Genomic DNA, 24,680 nt, shown 5'->3' on the forward strand with positions numbered 1-24,680 from the left:
GCGTAGCTAGGGGGGGAAGGAAGGGCGGACCGCCTCGGGCGGCACGTCTGGGGGCGGCACTTTCAGACTACGATATTTGATTTTGATTATAATCTGATGAAAAATTCCATTTTATCAGATTATAATCATTCATTTTATCAGATTTTGATTATAATCTGAAAAATTTTCATTTTCACACAAGGCCGGATTTAACTGATGGGAGGCCCGGGGCACTTTTAGATCAGGGGCCCCGTGAAAAAAAATTCGCCTATGGCGCGCAACACCCCTTCGACGTCTACAGTAGCATCAATCCAGCACTGCACAGCATTTTGCAGAAACCACCAAAGCTAAAAGAAAAAAAATAACACAAAATAACATTTTTTTCACGTAGGGGGGCTCTTTAAAAGTCGGGGGTCCGGGGTACCTGCACCCTCTGCCACCCCTAAATCCTAGACAATGCCTTGAAATTACCGACAATGCCTGAAAGTAGCTACTCTACAATGCCTGACAACCTCTGAAAATGCTCGACAACCCCTGAAAATGTTCGACAATCCCTGAAAATGTTCGACAATGCCTGAAAATGTTCCATAATGACTACCAAACCTGTCAACCACTGATATTGATCAACAATGCCTGGAAATCCTTGACAATGCCTGGAAATTCCCGACAATGCTTGAAAGTAGCTACTCTACAATGCCTGACAACTCCTGAAAATCCTCGACAACCCCTGAAAATGTTTGGCAATGCCTGAAAATGTTCTATAATGCCTAACAAACCCGTCAACCACTGATAATGATCGACAATGCCTAAAAGTAGCTACTCTACAATGCCTGACAACCCCTGAAAATGCTTGAAAATTTCCGACAATGCCTAACAACAAGCCTGTCAACCATTGATAAGTAGGTAAAGACCTTTTTTGGAGCTGTAGTTCCAGGACAAGCTGAAGTTTTATTCAATTAATCTACTGAGTGTTACCAAAATGAAAGTTACTGCTGGCTACCGAAAGCTGTGCTATAGCATTTGGTAGCCTAGTTATGGTGTGTACCAAACATTAAAATTGTCTTGGTTTGGCGGTTGGATTCGTGATGCTAATGAAGCTGTCTCAGCAGGGGGGAGGATGCCCCCTGCCCTCAAATTTTCTCTGGATGGGGGGCAATGGTGCCCTTTTAAGGTCATGTAAGCTACTGCACATTTTGCAATATAGGCTAACAACTTCTGCTATTCGCTTTTAGCCAAATTATAGGGCCTATATAGCCTACAGTAGGCCCACACAAATTATCCCGTGGACACATTTTATACTTTGCAGCAGATTGTGATGCTATGAATGTGAAATTTACCTTTCGTTTCTTGTTCAAGTTATTGCAATTATTCATCTGTCTCACATTTCGACTTTCATGGCTAATAGCGGGAAAACGAATGAGTTGCCCAGCATTATCGCTACCGTATATCTCACCCTAAAATCGTTCCAGCGCCCCTCTATCACAGGTTTGTAAACTGCCTACAACAAGCTTTAATGAGTCACTGGAAATAAGCTTAAATGGTAGTTCCAACGATCATGAAACAGAAGTTGCATAACCTAGGTAAAGAAAGATTATTGTCTTGATTTTTCATAGTAGGCTATTCTGTGAAAACTTGAAATATACGCCAAACAAAATATTCCAAAGGAGCTCAAAAGCCGCCACTCGCCAAGCCCAAACCGTACAATAATAGCCTACCATAGATACGCTAGCCAAGCTGGCAACCTTGATTGTTGATTGTGTCCATAAAGTCAGTCGAGCGTGACGATAATTCCACGATTGCTGAGTTGCATATCTATATGTAAGATATCTATGGTTAGAGCATAGATTACTCTATGGTTAGAGTTAGGGTAAACGGAAACTGCGATTAGCGGAAACTGCGGAAAAATGTTTGCAGAAACTGCGATCAGCGAGGGTTAGAGCATAGATTATTGTGTGGTTAGGGTAAAAGTTAGCGGAAACTCCCGAAAAATGTTTGCGGAAACTGCGATCAGCGAGGGTTAGGGTTAGAGCATAGATTAGCCTACTCTATAATGGTTAGAATTAAGGTAAGGGTTAACGGAAACTGCGAAAAAAATTGTGCGGAAACTGCAATCAGCGAGGGTTTGGGTTAGAGCAGGGTTGTCCAAACTTTATGGGACGCGGGACGCATTCGGCAAGGAAATTAGATCGCGGGCCGCAGTTGACATTTTTCCTCTTATACACTGTCTCACCGTACCAGATGTAAAGTAAAACACGTACATGTGTAAATGAATCTTTATATTTATCATAAAAACTTATTGGGGAATAGATTAAAGAAGCTAAGATGTGAATACTACGAATAAGAGAGTTTTGGAAATATTAAGCAACGTCAGTAGACCAGGAAACCTTATAAAGAACTGACAAGTATGAATAAGAATAAACCATAAATTTATTCGTAAAAAATATTTAAGGAAGTACGTAAAACGGTACAGTTTACTTAAAATTCAGTGAGATGGGTGTGCCTGCATTTTGGAAGCCAGCTCCTTTGTGTCAATGTCAACTGAGGTTAAGGCTAAACGAAGGCAGGCTTCGAGAGATGTTTGTTTAAGTAGATTCCTCTCTTTGGATTTAATCGACTTCATTGCGGAAAATGCTGCTTCACAAAGGTAGGTACTGCCAAACATTGACAGCAAGTGCAATCCAAAACGGCGTAAATTAGGATAATGCTCTTCAGAAAGAAGAGGCCAAAATTGAGTGATTGGCAGTGTAGCTTTGCTTAATAAAAACTGGTCACTTTGCAAGTCACACAATTCAAGCTGCAAATCGTCATCGGCTTCTGATATAGTTATAGTCAGCGGAGCATTGAATACATTGAAGTTTTTTGGATTTAGCCATCAAAAGTGATACATCATAAGAAGCAATGGTTGTAGAAGACGAAGGCTTCACTAATTGAAACATGTTTTCTTGACGCTTACGCAGGTTTGATTTGAGATTATTGAGTAGGGCTCGCCGCGCCTCACCAGTGTATTTATCATAGCCAGTGACATGAAGAGTGCTGTAGTGTCGTTGTACATTGTACTCTTTCATAACAGATATCATTTCATTACAAATTAAACATAAAACTTATATGCGGATTTTTATAAATTTACCATTTTAAGGTTGTTTTTCTAGGGTCGGCTTATATGCGAGGATATACGGTAATTTTTAAAAGTTTTCTAGAAGAGGCGGCGGGCCGCATTGAAGGAGGTCGCGGGCCGCATGCGGCCCGCGGGCCAGGCTTTGGACAACCCTGGGTTAGAGCATAGATTACTCTATGGTTAGGGTTAGCGGAAACTGCGGAAAAATGTTTGCAGAAACTGCGATCAGCGGACTTCGGTTTTGAGCTATTTTTTCTCTCGATCTTTTCAGGAGGAAAATTTTAAAATGATTGCGGAAACTGCGATCAGCGACTTCGGCTTTTTTTAATTTTTTCTCTCGATCTTTTCAAGGTACGAACTGACGGTACGAACTGTTCATGGTACGAACTAGGTTGCATCCATCTCAGTGTACGGTACCGGTAAAGCATATTTTTCGAACTTTAGCTTTATGATTAAACTTCTTTCTAATTTCTATTTGAACAAACTATTTGTTCATGGTGCATGTCTAAAACGCTCTTGGGTCTTGGCTTATGCCGATTGAGCACTTTACTGCCCGGGAGGCACCTTGCTGTGCATTGCGCAAAGCTCACTGCTTGCAGTTTCAACACTTTTGCAAGGTTGGCCGATAATGGCCGTAGTACCATTTTTTGGAGCTCTTTAGGTTCCAGAATTGGGAAAACGTCACACGGAGGGATATATCTTCGTGGCTATACCAAGTGTTCCTACTGCACTGAGGAGGCCAGAAGGCTGAAACGGTGTGCACTGTGCACTGTTTGCAGTTTTAGAAAAAGATATGCTTGAGCACAAAATGTCATGCTTGTGACATACGGTGATTAAATATAAGCTCTGGTCACCATGTGACATGTGCGGTGTGTCTCACCTATGTTTTAATTTTTTGCTTATCAAATTCACTATAAACCTCTTACAAAGGATATATAGGCTATACGATTTTGAATAAAGTCCTTCTGATGATCCCCCTTTTAGGGTGAAAGAGGTTTAGAAAATTATATTTAATGCAATTTTATAGATATATATAAAGTATACTAAAGCATATAGTTGTTGATACAGAAAACAGTATGCTGTGAAACTGTGGAAATCTGTTGTCATTTTCAATCTATTTGTTGAAAAACTTTGCACTTAAATAAAAATGAACAAATTACCTACAAAGCAACACTTTGGAAGTCGTCGTAAAAATAAAACTCCAAAAAGAGTAGTTCGTGTTGATGCGGAAAGTGAAAAGATAGAATACGAACAAAATGTTATTGCTTTGCCAAAAGATCCGGTTGCTCTAGCTGAGTATATATCGGATCGCATCCCAAGTGAATTTTTTGAGGTTCCTGCTGTGCCAAATCTTTACTTTCAAACGGTTGATCAAGCTATTGCTGAAACACCTCCTGGGGAGCCTCCTATATTTACATGTGCTTGTAAAAAATGTTACCGATCAGCTCCTGGTTTGCAATACCATCTCTTGCATAACTGCCCTGCTGTCCCAGAGCTTGTGTTCACTTGTTTAATCTGCCAAACGGAATTGCCTACCCATGATGCTATCACAGAGCATGTTCAAGGTGAGTGGCATTGTAGTTAGGTGATTTTGAGTAATTATTTTCATGTTTGCTTATGTTATTTTAGTGACCCAGACCCAGACCCAGAGTCTGTCATTTCATCCAATATTGCAAACCTTACATGTTTGTACAAAATTATGATGTTGGCCATGATAATATGGGATGTAAGTATTTTAGTTATGATATATACTGGTACAGTGCATTTAATTTTACTCTCAACTTTTGCAATTTTACCTTTACAGGATAGCTTTTAACAGATTAATTGAGGGATTTTTGTTTTAGTTTTTATTATGTGTTATTGGATTATGTGCTACTGTATAATGTATACTAGGCTATTAGATTATGTGCTAATTGTATAATGTATATTGGATTACTCACGCTCTCCTCGATTACCTTTATCATGCATGCTGCTTGCATTGCTTGGCCATGGGAATCGAGTAGAAGGTGAGACAGATTGAATGATGTTGTTCAGAGCAGTTGCGTTTGATAAAACGCAATACATTACAGTTTTGTTTCTGATAACGATGCAGTTAGTACCGGTACCCCAAAAGTTAGTAATCGATTTCCCAATGTTAAATCAATTAAGTTGTTTCTCTGGGCAAGAAACTTTACGATAATTGCCTCTACCCAGTGATCGATTTCGAGTAATGGGTAGTACCAAATTTCAGTCATAAATAGAGTAGACAACCGGAAACAGACATTGCAGTCGGCTGCAGCGTGGGTCAGGTGTACGTCGGAAGGCGTACACCGATGCATAGCGCTCAAGTCCGCTTTCCCGCAATACAGGATAAAGATAAACAAACAAACAAATACTAAACAGCTTAGATTATGCAGAACAATACAGTACCATAACATAATTTTCACAATTATATATATGAGACCTCTTAACTTACATTATCGCTTATCACAAACTTTAACCATTTTTAACTAAATACATTAGACCAGCTATGGTCAACGCATGGACCACATGCACTCATGTAGCCCAGCAGCCTGTTGTCAAGCATTGTTGCAGAAAGTCTCATAATGTTAAATGTTTAACCGATAAGTTAAAATTGATTAATTGCCAATTAGATTAGCAGCCTGGCAGCATTATTAACACATTCTGATAAAACTATCAAAAAATATCGTAGTATAAGGAATGATTATAAATCGAATGATTACTGATTAGGCCTACCGTAGCATTGTCAAACTCAGTCAATGTGACTGTGATTTGGAATTGGGTGACTGTAAATTTTTGTGCGGCCCTTCTTAAAATGACAACACAGTTTGGCCCAGTGACAGATTTCAATTGGACATGGTTGTGTTACACTAAAGCTCTCATAAAGCATTATTTCTAAGATTTGTTTTATAAATGTATTTTTAGAAGTACACGTTGAACCGTACATCAGTGTTCCAACTTCATTGGCAGCCAGCCGGCGAGCTGCTCACTCAAGTCGCTTGAAAATTCAAATGTTTGCAGAAAGCAGCTCGGTGGCGGAAGAACTTGAAAAAACATGCTCTTCTTTGAGCGACTTTGATGAAGAGGCATGCTTTAAGATTGTTAACCAGTATTCTTGCTTAGATTTATTTCAAAATTATCTCGATATTGATTGCAATGTTGGCTGAATGCTAACACTGACACTTTCGTTTTTATTATTTGTTATTCTGTGTATCACTTTTTATAGTGTTTATGATGTAACGCATGCTGCGGTACTCTCAGTTTAAGGCTTGATGCCAATGAATATATGTGCAACGTTTATAAACAAGTGGGTTATTTTTAAATTATTGAACGGCAGTTCGATTCTGTATTAGGAAAATATTGCAACAACCGCTGGTAGAACTGTGTTTTATAATGCGATGTTTTAAAAGGCAGTCCTACAGTATTTATTTTTGAAATTTTCCAGGATAAATCAGACATTCCAAAAGGAAAAACAACTTCTCTTGGCAGTGAGACCCGGAAGCGTTCAAAAGGAAATATCAATAATTCTGGATTGACGATGACGTATGCTTCCTTAGAGAGGCCTCTAGCCAAAGCATTCAAATGGACGTTTAAAGAAAGAAGAGACCTTGAAAAGAAGTTTCCATTGATTCTACCGGACATGTCCCCATCACTGGCAAACTGGGTGAAGGTGGATGACATCCATATTTTGCACAGAGAATACAACTTAAAGGAAATGTCACCTAGTTTTGCCATTGAAACAGATAGTTTGTCTGTGACTAAAACAACTAAAAAGAAAGGAGAAAAGGGTAAAAAGAACACATCTGTTGTGAAAAAATATACAACTTCTAAAAACAGCAATTTAAGTTATGAAAAATTAAAATTGTTCCAGTCCTTAAGTGCAGCGAATAGCAAAAGCCAAACATTCTATGCTGGTGGTCCTGTTTGGAGCATGGACTGGTGTCCATGTCCAACAAGTTGTGAGCAATCCACCGATCAATTCCTTGCGCTGTCAACACACTGTGGTGAACACATGATGGAACCAAATGTCACATATAACGAGCCAGCTGTTGTGCAGCTCTGGAATTGTGGGAACTTGCCGCTCAAACCTTCCAGTGATTTGGAACAGGTCAATTACTAATTTCGTTAAGTTTACAATTATATATTTTGTTTGATTTATTGAATTTGAAAGCGAATAATTGTTATGTTCATGCACATTCCACAGATGCTACTCACAGACACATAACAGCTTCTGTAGCGCACCCAGCATGGGGCTAAGGGGGCTCAAGCCCCCCCAAACCCACCACCAAAAATTAATTTTTTGTATGTTCCCCATTTATACCTTTTGCTTAGGCTACAGATTAGATATTAATAGGACACAACAATAAAACAGGGCTGAGCATTATAACAATATATTTTACATATTTACAAATAGTTTTAACAGTTGAACGTTTTCGGTTTAACTTAACCTCTCATCAGAAATCTGAAAATATTTATAAAAATGCAATAAATTTCAACTTCTTGAAGGTAAAATTAGATTAGGAAAATGCGACTACATAAATAACTACAAAAAAATTTGCACCGCAGGGAACGTGGTACATCAAGTAAATGTTGAAGAAAATGGACGCGCCTCCAGCAAATAATTGTTTGTTTAAATTTAGGTTGTAGCATTTGATTTACAGTGCTTCCTATCATAACAGTAAATTTTGGTGTCAAATTGGGATTTGCTTTTGCGTAAAATTTTAAATGAGTCAGCAGAGAATTTTCGACCAGTGCAAAAAGAACACTCCATGATATGGTCTTTGATGGCACTTTTCTTTAACTCTCTAAAGTTCAGATGCTCCCGTACTCTCGTGGTCAAATGTCTGGTGGACATACCGATGTACCGTACGTCAATGCCGAATCACACGGACCTGTAAAACTGTATACGACATTTGAGCAGAGAGACGAAGGCGTCTGGGACTTTAGTTGAAAATACGAACTAAATTTGAATGTTTTGTAAGTAGGAAAAACGTCCACATCAAATTTACTGTTTACAAAATTAGTGTTTTGTTTCAAATTGTTTTCGTGCTAGTTGTTGTTTTAGCACTTACTTGTGTTGGCAAACGGAAAGCTAATTCTATTTTGTCATACATGACAAAAAAGTCGAGATCTATAGAAGATTGCGAGAATGGACGTAGGGATGAGGGGTCTGCTACTATTCGGTGAGTCCGATTTGGTGATTCCAATTCGGTGAGTTCCTAACCTCTAACCCCTAACCTCAAACCCCTAACCCTAAAACGGCAATGATAATTAGGCTACGGTACCCGATAATTAAAAAAAAAAAATTGAAAAAATCCCCCGTTAAGGGATCGGACTCACCGAAACGGGCCATTCCGAGGGATGAGGATGCTGATGGTGCTAGTAGCATGGGCAGGCGCGGATTTATGGAGGGGGCCCAAGGCCCCTCCCCGAAATTTTGTGAGGAATTGTTAAAATTTAATTGTATGTTTCCGCATCAAATGGTTTGAAATGCTTCTAAACAGCTGATCTTAGTCCCACAGCGGACTTAACTTATCCCGGAGGGGGGGGGGGGAAATAAATTTTTGTTATTATTATGGTTGAAATTATCCATCGATCAGACTCCGTTATTTTCTTTCATACAACTTCAAATACATTTTAATGGCAACATTTGTTGAAGCTGACTCAGCTGACTGAGCTACCAACGTTGAACCAAATAACGTCAGTTGAAACAATCTGAAACCTTGAATTGCTGTTTTATAGTTTTTAGTCTTCATTATAATTTCAATCAATTACCATATTAGCCTGCAAACATACAAATATCCAATTGATTATGGACACTGTATAGTGTATACAGGGTTTTAAACCAGATTTCAAGTTTACTTTGCATGCTTAGCAATTTTTATTCAAGCAAAATTTTTTTTTTAAATATTCCCAATTGATGAAAATAGCTGTGTCGTAGTATCATTGTTCATATCTGTTTTATCTTTTTCTTTCTTTTTTATTGATTTTTAAATTGTCTGCCCCCCCGAAAAAAACTCCTAGATCCGCGCCTGAGCATGGGGTTCACTAGGCCAACTTCTATTCTGATTGAGAGAACGCATCCTGATGTATCGGCAACCGGTGGATTGTAAGTGCTTTTAAATACCGTATTTGTAATGTACTCAGTGTACTCAGTTGCGCCTCTATACGGCTGCATTGACACTGTCTGCTTTGTAAAGCGCTGTGGAGCAACGCATTCTGCGATGGATACAGCGCTATATAAAAACTAATATTATTATTAATTAAAGGAATGGGTATTGACCTATTGTCACTGTCACTATTGTCGCAAATCACTTGGCCTGCATTTCTGGATTAGCCCCCCCTAACCCCCCCCCTAAATTTTTTTCTGGGTACGCTACTGAACAGCTTGTATACCATTTTAAACAAGTTGTTATTTCTTAATGTTTTAAGGCTCCACACTTATCATATGGAATTGTATTAGACGTCGGTCCAATTTGGTCCATGCACTGGTGTCCTATAGCCGAGTCAATATTAAACCTAACGTCAAAGTGTGAACGTCTTGGCCTTCTAGCCCTGGCATGTGCATCTGGAGATGTTTGTATATTCGCAATGCCGAAGCCAACCCATTCGTCGGCTGCTGGTGTGGAAGTCGGTCAGTCTGATCCATCGAATTGCTTTGGAAGAGGAAATATATTCAGGTAACTTTATGGCATAGAGTTGTAGACTTTCATAGCTTTACCCTAACTCAGGGGTGTCCAAAATCCGGCCCGCCGGTCAAATTCGGCTCGCAAGATTGCCACGCCTGTTGTTAAACAATGTGTTATTTTTGGCTCGCAGACACATAAAAATTGTACAAATTCTACTTGCAATTTTGGAAAATAATTGAGATGGTATTTTCTCACAAATCCAGGCGAGAAATGTTAAAATGATTGTTGCGTCATGAATTGCAAAGTCTATTATTATTGCCTGGGTACAGACGAGCATTCATTCATTTTCTTGGCAGCAAATTCAACAACTGCTTTCGTGAAGAATCTTGATGCAGTGATGCTGTCGCAAACGTAAAGGACATCTTGCTAAATTCACTTTTTTTTAATCGAACCCTGATGACGCTTCAGCTCACACGCAGCTAGTTGAGCTTTTCTGCGAAACTAACAGCTTACACTTTTCTCTGGAGCTTTTTTACCAGCAGCTGGAGTTTTCTAGAAATGCGAATATATTTGTGTGGGAAGACGTTCTCGATTATGAACTTGAACCGCTTGAGATTAAAGCTGAGCGACTGCTAACTACGTAATATTTCACGTTTGTCTATCCCTAACCTCCAACCAGATCATAGAAATTAAGACGTTTATATACATTTTCTTTACGTTAAACAAGAATCTGTTATCAAATCTGGCCCGCCTGGGAAAAAGTTTGGACACTCCTGCCCTAACCCAGCTCTAACGCATTGCATGGGAGTTATTGAATCACTCGTTTCTCAAGAATTAATGATTCAATTTTTGTCTTTTTTTTAATTGAACAAAATATGACAACTCGGTTGTTTGGAAAAAAAAGTAATTTCATTTAATTTCGATTATTTGTTTCCTCAAGAGTGGCTGCTCAGTGGGTATGCGTGATCAGTCCTTTCCCTCCTTTCATGATCGCCAATCGATGCCTTTTAAACTATCGACATTTTATTAATTAATTATATTGGTTAGATAATCAAGTGAGCACTAGGGTGAGGCTGGTGCCCCTTAAAAATTAAAAACTTGAGCTAGTCATTCGGCCCTTTGTATATATGTTCTACAGCCTCTCTATAATTACTATTTGAAAGAAAAGATGTGAAAAATGACCATTTAAGGGTGCCAGTTTTGATCTGAAAATTTAAAAAAAATGTCGTTTTTGTTAAAAAAACCCACATAAAGTGTGTTTCTAATACAATAAAAAATTTGTTTTGCCAAAAGGAACTTCATTGTCAATACCATTTTTCACAGTTTGATATTGTTGAAAAGACCCAAGGATAAAATAAGAATGATTTATGAAGTCAATTTGTGTCGTTTTCTTTGATTAGAGAAAGAGATTTTGTTCAGCTCATGTTCCACGACTTTCAGCACGTTTTGAAAGTTTTCCTCCAGCCTATATCCACTGATAAAATCACTTGTGAGTTTAACACCTCTTTCTGCACAATCGTTGGTAACCAGCAGGGATTTGATAACATCTTTGGCATTATGAAAATTGATATCCGTTGACCGTTTTCCACGAGCAGACAGGCTTATACAAAAACTCTGTGTTAATGTTCAACACTTCAAAGAAAAACGAAGAGTCTCGTTTGAACCAATCCTTGTATGTAATTGAATAGGTGAAAGTGCAAGTATCAGGAAACTGCCATGGTTTTCCAAACCCAGTTCTGTATCTTTTTAAGGGTTTTGATGTTTTTTCAAAAGACAGCAGTTTTGTAGCTTTGCTTGTCACTTTCATTTACTTTGTCACTGAACAAGTTCACGGGAAAGATTCTGCTGTCAGATACTAAAGATGTTTTTTGAAGGCAAATGAAGCTGACTCTGCAATTTCTTTATAAAGGAGGATTTTTTCACAAGCTTGATGTTATTGTAAGCAGCATCAGCAGAGGAACCACATTCTATCCACCACTGAACATGAAAAAACAGAACAAATTTTACAAAATGTTGAATTTTCTACATTTGTTTTGGGGTACAAACAGTGGGACTCTTTGGAAGGGCAAGAATTTCTTCGGATAAAAATGACATTTTAATAACATAAATCAGTTTTGCCATCCATCTGGCTTCATGCATTGCCCCACAGCTCAAGAACCTGAACTTTTTGTGTACCGTACATCGGAGATGTCTGCTTGTAGGTAGAAGGCTGTGAGCTCAATCAACTCTTTGTAATCATCTCTTGGTGTTTTCTTGGAATGTAAGATAGCTTTCATTACTGTGATCAGCTCTTATTTGTATATTTCAAGTTCAGGGTGAGCATCATCGATATTGGAAAATGAAATTTTGTCTAAACTACTATACGACAGGCTGTTGAAGTTTTCTTTGAATCTTTAAAATATCATAACATCAGGAGATTTTGATGATTATATTTGCAGGTTATTAAACACCCGGCCGACAATTAGCTCACCTGCGTTATGTCTGCATTCATGCCAAAATAACGATTTATTTAACTGAGTTTGGATGGCAATACAGCTAGCTGTGATGTGGCCAGTATTGGAGCTGGTGGTATCAACACCATAGCTTCCACCGATGCTTTGCAATTCCAATCATCAAGTAGCTTTTCTGTTGGAGTACTGATCAATTTTCCCATAGGTTCTGATGAGCTAGCAGGCAACTTAGGCGTTCCTAGAAGTTTAACGCCACTCGGACCAGAAACAAGGACATGTAGCAGCCTTTCATCAATGACCTTTAAATTGAGGCTGGACATCAGCTTTCTATCCCAATGTAGGGATCTAGTCCCAGGTAACGGAGGTTGCCACTTTTCTTTAATGGCACTGGCAGTTTCTTTAGCTGTTTTTGTGCGATACCTCAGTGCCTGTGTATAATTAAGGTTCACCTTTGACATATCTCCACCACACGCAGTGATAAATTCCCTTATCATTATGGAAGCGGCCACAGGGCTAATTTTGTTCCTCAAACAACACCCAACTATCGAAGGGTATTTGAGGATATCATAAGGCACCCGAATCGTTGTGCCATCTTTAACATTTTGACGATGACACCTTTTGTAAGATGTTGGCAAAATAGCTTCAGTTCCGGAGTCATTATCAGATGAAAAGTCTGCTGTTTCATCAAGTGTTGTGTATATGAATTGTCTATCTTTTTCCTGTCTTCTTCCTTTTTAGCTAATTCTACAGAGTGCTGCTCGGTTCCATTTTTCTTTTTTCTATTGTTACCATGTCTCGACCTGTAAATGTGGCAATCCTGTTTGTCATCATACTTTCTAAAAATTTGACATCTTCTTCCTCCTTAAGCAACTTGAATATGTTTTTAAGCCAAATTGGCAAAGTTTTGCTTAAAACATTCTGAAAATTCATTATTGCTGTATTGTGATCACGATCAGTGGCATTTATCTTTTGCAACTTTATTAAATCTTTGTCGTAAAAATTAACAATTTTTCCATCCATCTTCTTTTGTGTAATTGCGTTTACGTTTGCAAGTGAATATGATCTAACCATTTGATTAGCAACTTTTTTGGCAGCTTCTCTTTTATTTCATGTTCCACCTTGATGCAATGCTTGTATTTCATCAGTGAAAGCAATACACCACTGCACTGCATGCACCTCTGTACATATTTCATAGTATCGCCATAGTACATAGTTCCATGTTCTATGTTTCTGTAGGCTGAACTGAAATGAATTGACAACCTACAGCAAATCGTTGACCACATTGGTACATTAGCCTTATATATAGCGTATGTTGCTGCCTTGTTGTTCTGCCATGCTGATGGTAAGTAGCCTCCCTCGAAGCAATGCCTCCAATTCTCATGTATTTACAAGCAGTATGACCATTACCTCACCTTGATCATATTCATGGCCTGTTGAGTAGATCCAAAATTGATTTAACATTGCTAAAAATGGCAATTTCTTTAGATTTTGCTATATAATACAAAGCTAAAGGGTATGCATAGCACGCCACTGCAAGAATTTGAACATGAAACTGGCACCCCAAGGGGTCAATCAATTTTTCTGAAAGTTTGGATTTTTACTATTTATATGATATAGAACATTTGTTGAAAGGGCCAGAAAAATTGGGAGTCATAGGGGCATCAGCCTCACCCTAGTGAGCACTGGTATCATATTAATTCGTTGCATGATCTACGTAGGGCTAAGCCGACATGTCTTCTGAAGCCAGTCCGCGCTGGCAACTTTGGCCAGTGCGTGTGTCTGTCCTGGTCTCGTAACAACGGTTGCCATCTTCTCGCTGCCGGGTTCGCCAGTGGCCATGTTGCGTTGTGGGATTTATCCGTGAAATCTAAGTTGATTTCTTCTGAGGAGGATGGTAAGTAACTGCACAGATACTGTAGTGTTGCAATGAAAGTGTTGGCCCACGCACCACACATATTTTTCAACTTGTATTGTGAATATTTCCTGTGAATGCGGTGCCGAAGATTAGAACTCAGACCACATCATCAATGACTGCACCTGTGCACCACCTTTAAGCCATCTAACGGAGTGGAAGGTCTGCGCGTTTTGGATGATGATACTAAAAACTGGCTGCTCTTTAGTACCCTTCCAGTGTAGTCCAGGGGACATCGTAAATCTGGGGTGGTGAAAGAATAGATCCTCGGCCTCAGAGGCTCACGCGACAAAGAAGAAAAATAAATGGTTCCCTGACTTTAAAAAGTTTGTAAGCCATGTTGCATCGACATGGGGTTATCTCTTTTGTGGCCAATGTCAGCTGAGTTGCAAAGGAACTAACTGGTTTTGCATAAAACACTAGGTACTGTTTTCAACTTTTTCTGGTTATTGCTAATGATATGTTACCACTGTTACTTTTTGTAAAAAGCATTTTGTTTTTTAATGTGCTTTTAAGTCATGCGGTACACTTGACTTAGAGATGATCAGTGTATCCAGTAGGTCAGGCTCGTGCAGTGAAAGGACAATAACGAATGCTGTCAATGATATCCTACTTTGCACCACAGGTGTGAAGGTCCAGTATGCTTTCCATACTTTCCGCGCCCATTCCAAAGTGGTGAGGGATGTGGCGTGGTGTCCGTTTGACTCAAACATTTTCGCCACTGTTGGCGCCGATAGGTTCATGAGGTTATGGGACCAGCGCAACACAGACGTCGACATGCCTGTGAGTATTTTGCTGGCTGCTATGTAAGGGAGAGTCTGCTGTATTCAAAAGTCTCTTAGTTGAACACTTCTGGTCTAAGGCAAATGATTTGATCAGAGCAAAGACATTTATATCAGCTGCTCAGCCAAAAACTTCAAAGCGATATGATTCATAACGTGCTTAGAATTATTAGCACCGGATGTGTGTTTTATCTGCTGCTGTAGATGAGCATCAAACAATTTATCGTTATTGAGATTCTAATTAAGTTTGTGCAGTTGTGCACCTATTTAGATTTATTTGTTACCAATCAGCTTGTGCTACTATAAGAATTTGCAACTCTCGAACATAATTTCGTCTTTCCAGCATTCCCTCCCGCAGAAGATGAGTGTCATGTATGAGATGGACTGGTCAGTGTTGTGGTGTGGAGTGTATGCCTCATCTGACAGTGTCTTCTCCATCCCTTACTTCCATGGCTGCATGCATCTCAACATGGGCACAAGTTCCAACCCCCTGCAGAGTGTCGCTCCTCTCAAGGTGAGCAGTCGCCCAATGGTCGTTCATTGATTATGCTGTAGACGTAGAGGGTAGACTTGTTATGATCATTCGTTCAATTTCATCAAAAACCTCTCCTGGAATGGAGTGTTGTGATCGTTATGTTCTGTAGGCGCGACAAAGACATGGTTTAGCCAACAAACTGAAGATGTTTTCCATACTTTATGCCAAATATATTGAGATGAGAAGATAAGCCGTCGCTACTAACGCGGCGCCCGTTAGCTCAGTGGTTATGCGCCCAGGTTAAGATCACGCGGCGCAAGTTCGACTCTTGAGGTGTGCGCTTGAGCAACGCATTTCAGGACTGCTCTCCATTCAGCGGCACTTAGTGAATGGAATAATTCCCCGGCAACAAGACTTCAACAATCGGAAATTTCACTCTGCCAATCTCGGTGACCGGCCCTGCGTCAAGAGCCTCTACAAGTATGCGAAACTACCAGGAATAACCAATCAAGGCTTTGTCAATCCGAGGAAGAAGATTCAAAACCAACCAACCGAGTTTCTTTTTCTCGACCGCTTTTTCCCACCCAAGCAGCTGCGCCCACCAACTGTTCCGCCTACCGGAAGCAGAAGAGTTGTGGGTCATTACATTTTACAGACGGCAATTTATGTTATATTGATGTCTATAATGTTGCAGGCTACCAGCTGGACCGTGACGTCGTGTGATTGGCTTAACAGCGTTGCTACTGGCGACGTGAGTGGTAACGCTCTTATAAACACATGCAACAATTGGAACAGATCCTACATCTCTAACAAACGCTATCCAAGGATACTCCTCTTCCACACGGATGTGGATTGGAATGAAGATCACTCTTCATCCGCTTATTTGAAGGTGAGAGTGCGCCATGGAGAGATGCTTTATTCTTTGTCCTCGCCTACATCCTCGTTGTATACACTTCAGAAGTGTCATTTCCGACGCTTTCGTTTCATATCAATTTTAATGGTTAGCTCCTTGCATTATAGAAACAGTTAAATTTCAAAATTATCCCAGAGCATGTTTTGACAGAATTTTAAATGATGTTTCAATACTTGCAAGCGACTGTATCCTACGTTACTTAGGGAGCTTTCTTTGTTTATCGCCTGAATCCTTGTTTAGAGAAACCCTTCCACATCCGCTCCTGACAATGGCGACTACAACTTGACCTTTCACGATTGTGACATCACAGGAGTCCTCCCTAACTGGCAGGAGGTGGAGGCGCACACTAGAGTCAGGTGGGGGATGTTGTGGTGAACTGAAGTTAGTGTAGTTAGAAGTTAGTGATTGTTAGTGTAGGCCAGTGGTTCCCAAACTGTTTAAGCACGATTCAAATCTGAGTTTGATGAACATTTTGGGACTGAAGACGCAGTCATTTTAAACGATCTGTCATTTTTTCAAATCTTTTCTTAAATTAATTTTGACAGATTTACATCGTTCCTGCATGATTCATTTTTGACCCTTTGCGACCGAGGTTCAGGCAGGTTCAGGATTGCGACCCATAGTTTGAGAACCACTGAGCTAATGCATGGCGTTGGTATCGAGATAGTCTGCTCTGGTCGATGGCTGCTGATGACACTTTGCGTGATTGCAATATGTCGCCTAGCAACACCTTCCAACCACATTATTATGTCACAGAACCCACGAGGATTTCCTCGACGAATCTTACGACTTTCCCGCCGCCGCCGTCCACAAGGTTCGCTGGAACGCCAATATGACGTCATTCACTTGGATTGCTTCGGGCACTTACTCGGGTCTGGTCAGGCTTCACTGCGTGTCCGGCCTGCTTACCGATGAGCTGAAGGCCACCATGGCCAGGATGTTGAACCCCACTGAGGAAGGAACTTCATCAAGATAGCCATAAATGAGGGGGTTGCCCTGTCGCAACTTTCCAGATGATATCATTCTGTGGTGCGGATATGATTGATTCCATTGCGAAAAATATATCACGCTTCACTGATCAGCGCCTCTCTGAGTGGTTAAATTTTAGCAAAGGAATTTTTAAAGATAGCTTTTTGAAAGCTGTTTTCCAGACACCCGGCACTCGTGACAACGGCCACGAAGACCCAACGTGATCTGGATTCTACTCTTGTGTGTCATGTCGCTCGGTGCGTCTGGTGGAGCGTTGTATTGTCTGAAGCCTGCCATACAATCGACATTTCCTGCAAAGCCCCGAAACTCAAGCTCGGACTGTGTCAGAACTTGTGTATTTTTTCACTTCCAGTCAATCTTATGTTTTTGCGGCTAGTAGGCTACATTACCTGCTTGTCATTTTTTACTGCCAACTACTTTTATTTTTTAATCATGTACTTGTGCGCAGGCCCAGATTTAGGGGGGGCAGTTGCCCCGGCCCCCCGACTTTTGAAGGGCCCTCCTATGTGGAAAAAAATGTGATTTTGTGTTATTTTTTTCCTTTTGGCCTTTAAAGTTTCTGCAAAATGCTGTGCAGTACTGGACTGATGCTACTGTAGACGTAGAGGTGGTTTTTGCACGGGAGCCCCCATCAGCTAAATCCGGCCCTGCTTGTGCGGCTGCCAGCATTGTTGTGAACCGTCCGGCAGAGGTCGCTCACGATACTCTGTTTCGGATCGGTTTTGTGCGAATATGTTTTATCATGACTCGGCGTTCATTCACTTTGCAACAACGTTTATTTATGCTTGATGATTTTACGGAAGCAACAACAATGCGATGATAGCACGATACAAATCTTTAATTATTGTTCACGACACAAGGTCAATGGTTTAGCTTTTAGAACGTATCTTCAACTAGCCCTCAACTGAATTTCGCCCTTAAAAATGCGGCATTTCAATGAACAATGAGCTAGTCATCTTCCGACCTGCGATCGAACCATGGTCCACCTGAGATGGAAGACATCCGAAGCGCAACAATGTGAGACTTTGGAAATTAAACCAATTGTTCTTTTATTGAAATTGCCTTGACCAGACATTCGCCACGCCCCAGGCGAAATTAAACTGACATTCGTTGACTATTGCCTTCTGACGTAATTGTTGGTATCCAGCCACTATAGTTGCGGAGTAGTGAGACAGATGCTGGTAAACAAAGTTAGCTTGAAAGTTTTAGGCCTACATTGAAGGTGTCAATGATAAGTTTTTTGAACTTGCCAAGATTTTATACGAGCTGCCATTTTAATTGGTTCTTGCTTGGCCAAATAATGTGAAGAAAAGATTATTGTGCAGATAACAGCTAGATAAAAGATGCTCACCCGTAGCCTGGTGGCCTAACATACGATTATCCAATGGCAATTTATAAGCAATAATTTGCCCATTCGCGGCAGGCTCGTGATTGCGCTGCAGGTACGATTTGGTTTTCATTTAGCCTATAGTTGTGTCAATAGTATTCAGCTAGTTGACTTACTTTGAAGTCTTATCGATAATCAAGAATACAAACCGGCTATTTCAGAAGTTTGTGTGGAGCTGTCCTAGATAAGATTTGTTCCAATGAAGCGGTGGCCCAATTGGTTTGATTGACAACTTGACCAGAAATCATCGGAACGCGCAGGCATTGTGACGAGGATTGCATAAAATTATGTTCTACATTTCTCGGCGCACTTCTGTTTATAGTCTGCTGTAAGTTGTTTACCAGTGGAGGCTTTGTGAGATATAATTGCAAATTCAGTGCGGCAGTAAGAAAGAGACACAGCACACGATTGGGTTGGTGGCTTTTCGAAACTCATTTTCGTGGTGGATCTAGAAAAAATTTGCACACCAGCGTTCCAATGAAGTGAAAAATCTACAATGTAAAAGTGGAAGTTCTATAAAGCAAATATAGTTTGAAAGGAAATCTGAGAAGTCTTCCTCCAAAATTTCTCCCTGTTGTTGTTGACAAATTTCCCCTTGTTTGATCACTTTTTGTGCATTTTTAAGCCCAATAATGTTTTTTTTTTATCCAAGATGAAGACTACGTAACACTTTGTAGCCTATTTGACCAAATTTCATCAAACGAAAACGCAAAATTATAAGAACTGTGTGATAAAAAGGGTGAAAGTAAGCTTGTTGTAGTCATATTCATGAAGAGATGGCATTCAAGATCAACTTATTTCTGCAATTAGTAGATCGGACGATGGAATCTTTAAAATATCGCCAAACTTCATAATGCGAATAATATTTTAAATTCTTTTTAAATCAATAAAATCTTTTGAAGGTGGGTAAACATTCAATTGTTACAAGGAAATATGGAGAATGTCAAATTTGATTTGTGTGTGGTAGCCCACTTTCTCATTTCCAACAACTTGAGAAAAATTTCACTTCTAGCAGTTCAACATTTTGTTGAAACAACAACACAAATTTGCACAATGCATTGATCATTGAAAAGATGGACATGAAAACTGAACAACTGTCCTTGTCTGAAAATCGGTGGTGGACGCTCAGTGTCAAGCATCGAGTCGAAAACATGTGGTGTGTTCATAGTAAAATTGTTTCAGTCTCAAGCATTTTTTAACCTTCGCGTTTTGTCGCTTTTTACCTTTCACGTAAGCTAGGTCTCCTAATTCTTTTAATAAAACTGTGTTGAAGTGTTAATGATAATGCGTTGCAAGCGCCGCGGTTGCATTCAGCGCACGTAGGCCTAATGTGCAATTCTGCCCGAAGCTATATTCATCCGCTGAGCGCAACGTGTGAAGCGTGCAACTAATTCTCAGGTAAATTTGTTCAAAATTCGCGACTACAGAGCAGGCATGCTTTGGTTCCTTTTTTTCTTTTTCTTTATTTTCAACTACAAAAAAAAACTTATCGCCCCAAGCAAGAGCTCTTTCCTTTCAGGAACAAAGTCCTGAGATGAAATCTGGAAGTTGGAGGAGGCGCTATCTTCAACGGTTGAAAGAAAGAATGAAACGCTTATGTAAAAGTGTCAGGGTGGCAAAGATAATCTCACGGTTTACAAGAGCTAAGACTTTAGTTTTGGGAGAAACCGTCAACGTCGTTAGCAACTTAGGGTTCAGAGAAGACAGCAAAATATACGGTGAGCTCATCATAGAAGCATTGAGGGTCTGCATGAAAGAGCCAATAAACGAAAACTTGAAGCACAGAAATTAAAAAAAAAAACTAACCTAAAAAAGGTTGACTGTCTCTTAATCAACTTGTATTAGATGCCTTGTCACTCAAGCACCATTTTTAATAATTAATCAAAAATCGATTTCGCTGCCTGCTGCTATAGCATCGTCATCAAGAGTAAACAGTATTTGTAGAATTATATTGTTTTACTTCTGATGTTGTTAGACTAACGAGGCTATAACATTATAGCGAAGTCGATTTCTGATTAAATGAAGCTGGACTTGTTGGGAAAGTATCAAAGCATCTCATGCTTGGATCAAGGATGAGAATTAATTTTATGTCATTTCAACATCGAGGATTGCGTGCAACAAGTTTGAGAAAAGAATCGTGATTAGTTGCTACAACGTAATGTTTTGTTGAATAAACAAAATCGATGTTTTCGTCTGTTCTTAGACTTTGACGGTACTCGGTCTTCGACGGCTTTTGGCTTGTGACGTCATAACGCCTGGGTAGTTATGACGTTGTGCTGGTGAAGCTTGATGTGTCAGAGAAGCTATAGGCCAGGGGTGGCCAACCAGTCAGAGACTAGGAGCCTCATTTCTTACTGTGTTAACCGCAAAGAGCCACATCATACACATTGGCAGTAGCGTAGCCAGAAATTTATAAAAAGGGGAATTTAGAAAGGGGCGTTGCCCGACGGCGTCTTTGGCAAAGGCGACACCCAGCGGTGGGGGGTGTGGGGGAGCTCCCCCAGAAATTTTTGAAAAATTACTTTGAATTTGGGGCATTCTGAGAGCATTTTCAACAAACATGTGGGTATAAATATTCCTGTAAAATAGTGCTGTCTGGTGGCATAGCAAAAGGATAAGATCATGTTTCCTTGGGCATTTTTCGGTAATAAAGCTAAGTCTCTATGTTTTCTTGTTGTTAATTCCTGAAAAACACAAATACAATATGAACGAAAGAGCCGCATGCGGCTCGCGAGGCGCAGGTTGGCCAGGCCTGCTTAAAAGTGACTAAATTCCGATTTGTAATCCGAGCGATTAAGTGTTTAGGCTACATCAAGTGATTATGATATTTTTCACTCATTGTCTGAGTGCGACTTTCGTGTTTTGTTCTTCTTCTTATCGAATTTGATGGAAATGAACGGAATATAAAATCCCATACCATTCTTTAAAATGTTTTGCATGTCATCCTAACTATTATTAGAGGAAAGCGGAAGAAATATTCACGATTTTATGACGTAAAATGTCTTCAAACAATGTAGATTTTGTGCATTTGTTGCAAGGAGCAGTGAAGACAGAATGCTGTTTGATGTTTAATGTAGTTTGCGTGATGAGCTGTGGGAACGATAAAGCAATAATAACAATTTAATGGTTAAAATTTTCTAGCTTTTTTATATAAAACTACTGGCAATTAATAAGAGTCGTAGTAACTAGCCAGGAGTAGGCTAGTAACCAGCATACAAATTACGCTGCAGTACGACAATGAGGTCAAGTTTGCAAGATGCCTGAGTTGCCTGTTTGAAAATATTTGCTTTGGAAATAAGTTGGAAATGATGAAATGACATCGAAAGTAAGAAAGCATTGGCACCGTTGCAGGCCTCAGACAGGAAAGGGTTAGTACAGTGACTGTGTTCTGTTTTGTTTGTACCACCAATCAAGATCTGATCCCAGAAAAGCTAAAAAAACGTTGTTCTAACGTAAAATCAGGCTTTTGTTGTTCTTTACTAATTGTTATTTCAGTAACTTCAACAAATTTTATCATAATTAGCATGACGGGGAGGTTATTTGACTTATTAATTAGGTTATTATTTGTTATTATAACCTTCATTATGTATCAAACTGCGTGAGTAATTAAGACTAATCTTAATAAAATTAAAACTAAAAAGAAGATTAAATACCCTCCCCAAAAATACTTCTGAACTTCCTTATAAGAATCATGTTTTATTAGTTTGCGTCCATTGCGACAGCATACAGCACACTGCGAACACAAATACAACACAGCAGGAAGATATGTACTCATCGAACAAGCCATTCATTGTCTTACTTGGACACAGCAGTGTGCTCCACAAAGGCATCGAACCGACGTCCTTTCGAACGTCGCATATAGCTCTTACCACTGCACAAACCATCACTTAATAAATTATAATTCATTTTAGTAGAAAAGCATTTTAATATCGTCAGACTAATAAAATAATGGCGTAACTCACTTTTTGACGAAATTGAGATATTAGTGTTTTTTAGGTCCCTAAAATGTAGCGCATCTGCCATATAATTTTCTAAGACCTACGTTAACGAGAAAGTGGTATTTTCGTAAAAATGTCAAATGGCCTAACTCAAACGCATGACTTAGGCCATTTTACAAATCTTTTTAATCGTTTGCTGGAGATAAAGCTTTCCTCCAACAGAGCAGATGGTCAGAAGACGACGATCTAAATTGCACAGAAATAGAGCTTCCACTTCATCACAAGTTTAGACGATTAATTTAGCACAAAATAATTATGTTTTTTTCTATTCTATGTATCGTAATCTTGGCCATTTCCATGTAACTACCCTACTTAAATCAATTTGTTTTCTTTCTGTTCCTTTGAGAAGCGTCATTTTCCTAGCACTCTGGTAGCGCGACTTATCACCTCACACTGTGATACAGGTCAGATCTTCTCAATGCACCGTTTCTCGGAGTCTTCTTGCACCCATGGCAGGTTTTTGTAGAAAGCCATTGTTGGATACTTAATTAATTCTCAGCTTAATATCACACTTTGCAACTTTATAAGCTCATTGCTGGTTCTTCGCCATCATTCTTGAGATTCACTGATGGGAGTAGGAAAACATAGGGAAACATAGATTGCAAAACGTTTGAATTGACTTTTATGTGTAGGTAAATGTGCTAAAATGAGAAAAGAGGAAAATCACTTTTTGGCGAAATTTCTCAATGACTTGCCTACTGTAGATTCCCATTACTGTAGAAAGGTCACAACGTACAGAAAGAAGAACTTCTTGTACCCTGGAACTATCATAATCCAACTTCATCGGCAATACAAAGAGCTTGCTGAATCATCAGGAATATGATCATTGAGCACAGCCTATTTTAGTGAAGTATTTCATAATGAGAACTTCTCCGTCTTCATCATCGGCTCCAGCTCGTGTCCGAGCATTGGTTTGTGTTCAAATTGAATTTGGCTTTGGATGGTGATGTCGTATGTGGCTTTAGAGGCCCAGCCTATGATGGAAAAGACGTGGGCAAAAGGCACTGGGAGACGTTCATCATAGATCTGCCGCCAATGTGTGAAACTGGGCTGGAGGATTCCAACTCTTCCAAGCTTGCCCCTGTTACCCGTGATATCATCGCCATTGGGCTTTGTTTGGTCCAGGTCCAAATTGAGACAAAGGCCATTCGCTTGTATGGTTGTTTAAAGTGGTTGTAACTACGCGAGGGCTACGCACACACTCTTGGCCAGCTCCATGTCCACTGCGGTCCAATAAGATCGAAACGTGCAGCTTCAGGGGAACTGGTTGCAATGGGCTGCCGGGTGCTCTGTTCATACCACAAAAGGATCAGTGCGACGTGTGTGTTTCATTCAAACACAGAAATATTACCAAGGAACAATACGATGACCATATCAGGGTGAAGAATGAAGCTTGAGATGAGAAGACGAAAGACAAAGAGTTCGCTAGCACAGTAAAATCGGTATGGGCAATGGATTCACAGGCTGTACTTCTGTGTCCCAAAGCTAAGGCAAGCAGTATGTATTACAAAACCAAGCTGCAGGTACACAATTTTACACTATTCAATCTTGAATCAAAAGATGCTTATTGCTTTATTTGGAATGAAACAGAAGGTGATTTACGCAGTGAAGTATTCGCTTTCTTGCAGTTTAATCATTTCGAACGAATAACTTCTGGAAGCCCCGGTCTGGAGGAGATAGTTATTTGGAGTGATGGGTGTGGATATCAAAATAGAAACTCTAATGTCTCTAGTGCCTACTGTGCCCTTGCATGGAAGCATGGCATCACTATTACTCAGAAGTAGCCTACCTCGTGGCTGGTCACACTCAAATGGAGTGCGATAGCATGTACAGTACTATCGAGCGAAAATTGGTAAACGAAATTTTTACGACGAGAAATTATGAAATTATCATCCAGAATGCCAGGATCAGACCGCATCCCAACAACGTACAGAGGATGCAACACAGTGATTTTATGAAAATTGATGGATGATGCTTGTTGAGTATCAGGCCTGGAAAGAAAGCTGGAGATCCCACGGTTCATGGCCTTAGAGGCCTGGATCATGAAAGC

General features: G+C 39.8%; 1 protein-coding gene across 1 annotated transcript; it reads left to right on the forward strand.

Moving 5' to 3' along the window:
* Positions 1-4,113: 4,113 nt before the first annotated feature.
* Positions 4,114-18,349, forward strand: LOC145778142 (general transcription factor 3C polypeptide 2-like). Its single transcript, XM_082589567.1, has 10 exons — positions 4,114-4,659; positions 6,020-6,180; positions 6,540-7,202; positions 9,527-9,774; positions 13,892-14,067; positions 14,711-14,868; positions 15,211-15,381; positions 16,037-16,231; positions 16,496-16,611; positions 17,012-18,349. Exons 1-10 carry the CDS (start codon positions 4,242-4,244, stop codon positions 17,229-17,231), a joined length of 2,526 nt encoding a protein of 841 aa, XP_082445693.1. The 5' UTR covers positions 4,114-4,241; the 3' UTR covers positions 17,232-18,349.
* The last annotated feature ends 6,331 nt before the right edge of the window (positions 18,350-24,680 follow it).

Source organism: Aplidium turbinatum, chromosome 10, assembly GCF_918807975.1.
Source record: "Aplidium turbinatum chromosome 10, kaAplTurb1.1, whole genome shotgun sequence".
NCBI lineage: Eukaryota > Metazoa > Chordata > Ascidiacea > Aplousobranchia > Polyclinidae > Aplidium > Aplidium turbinatum.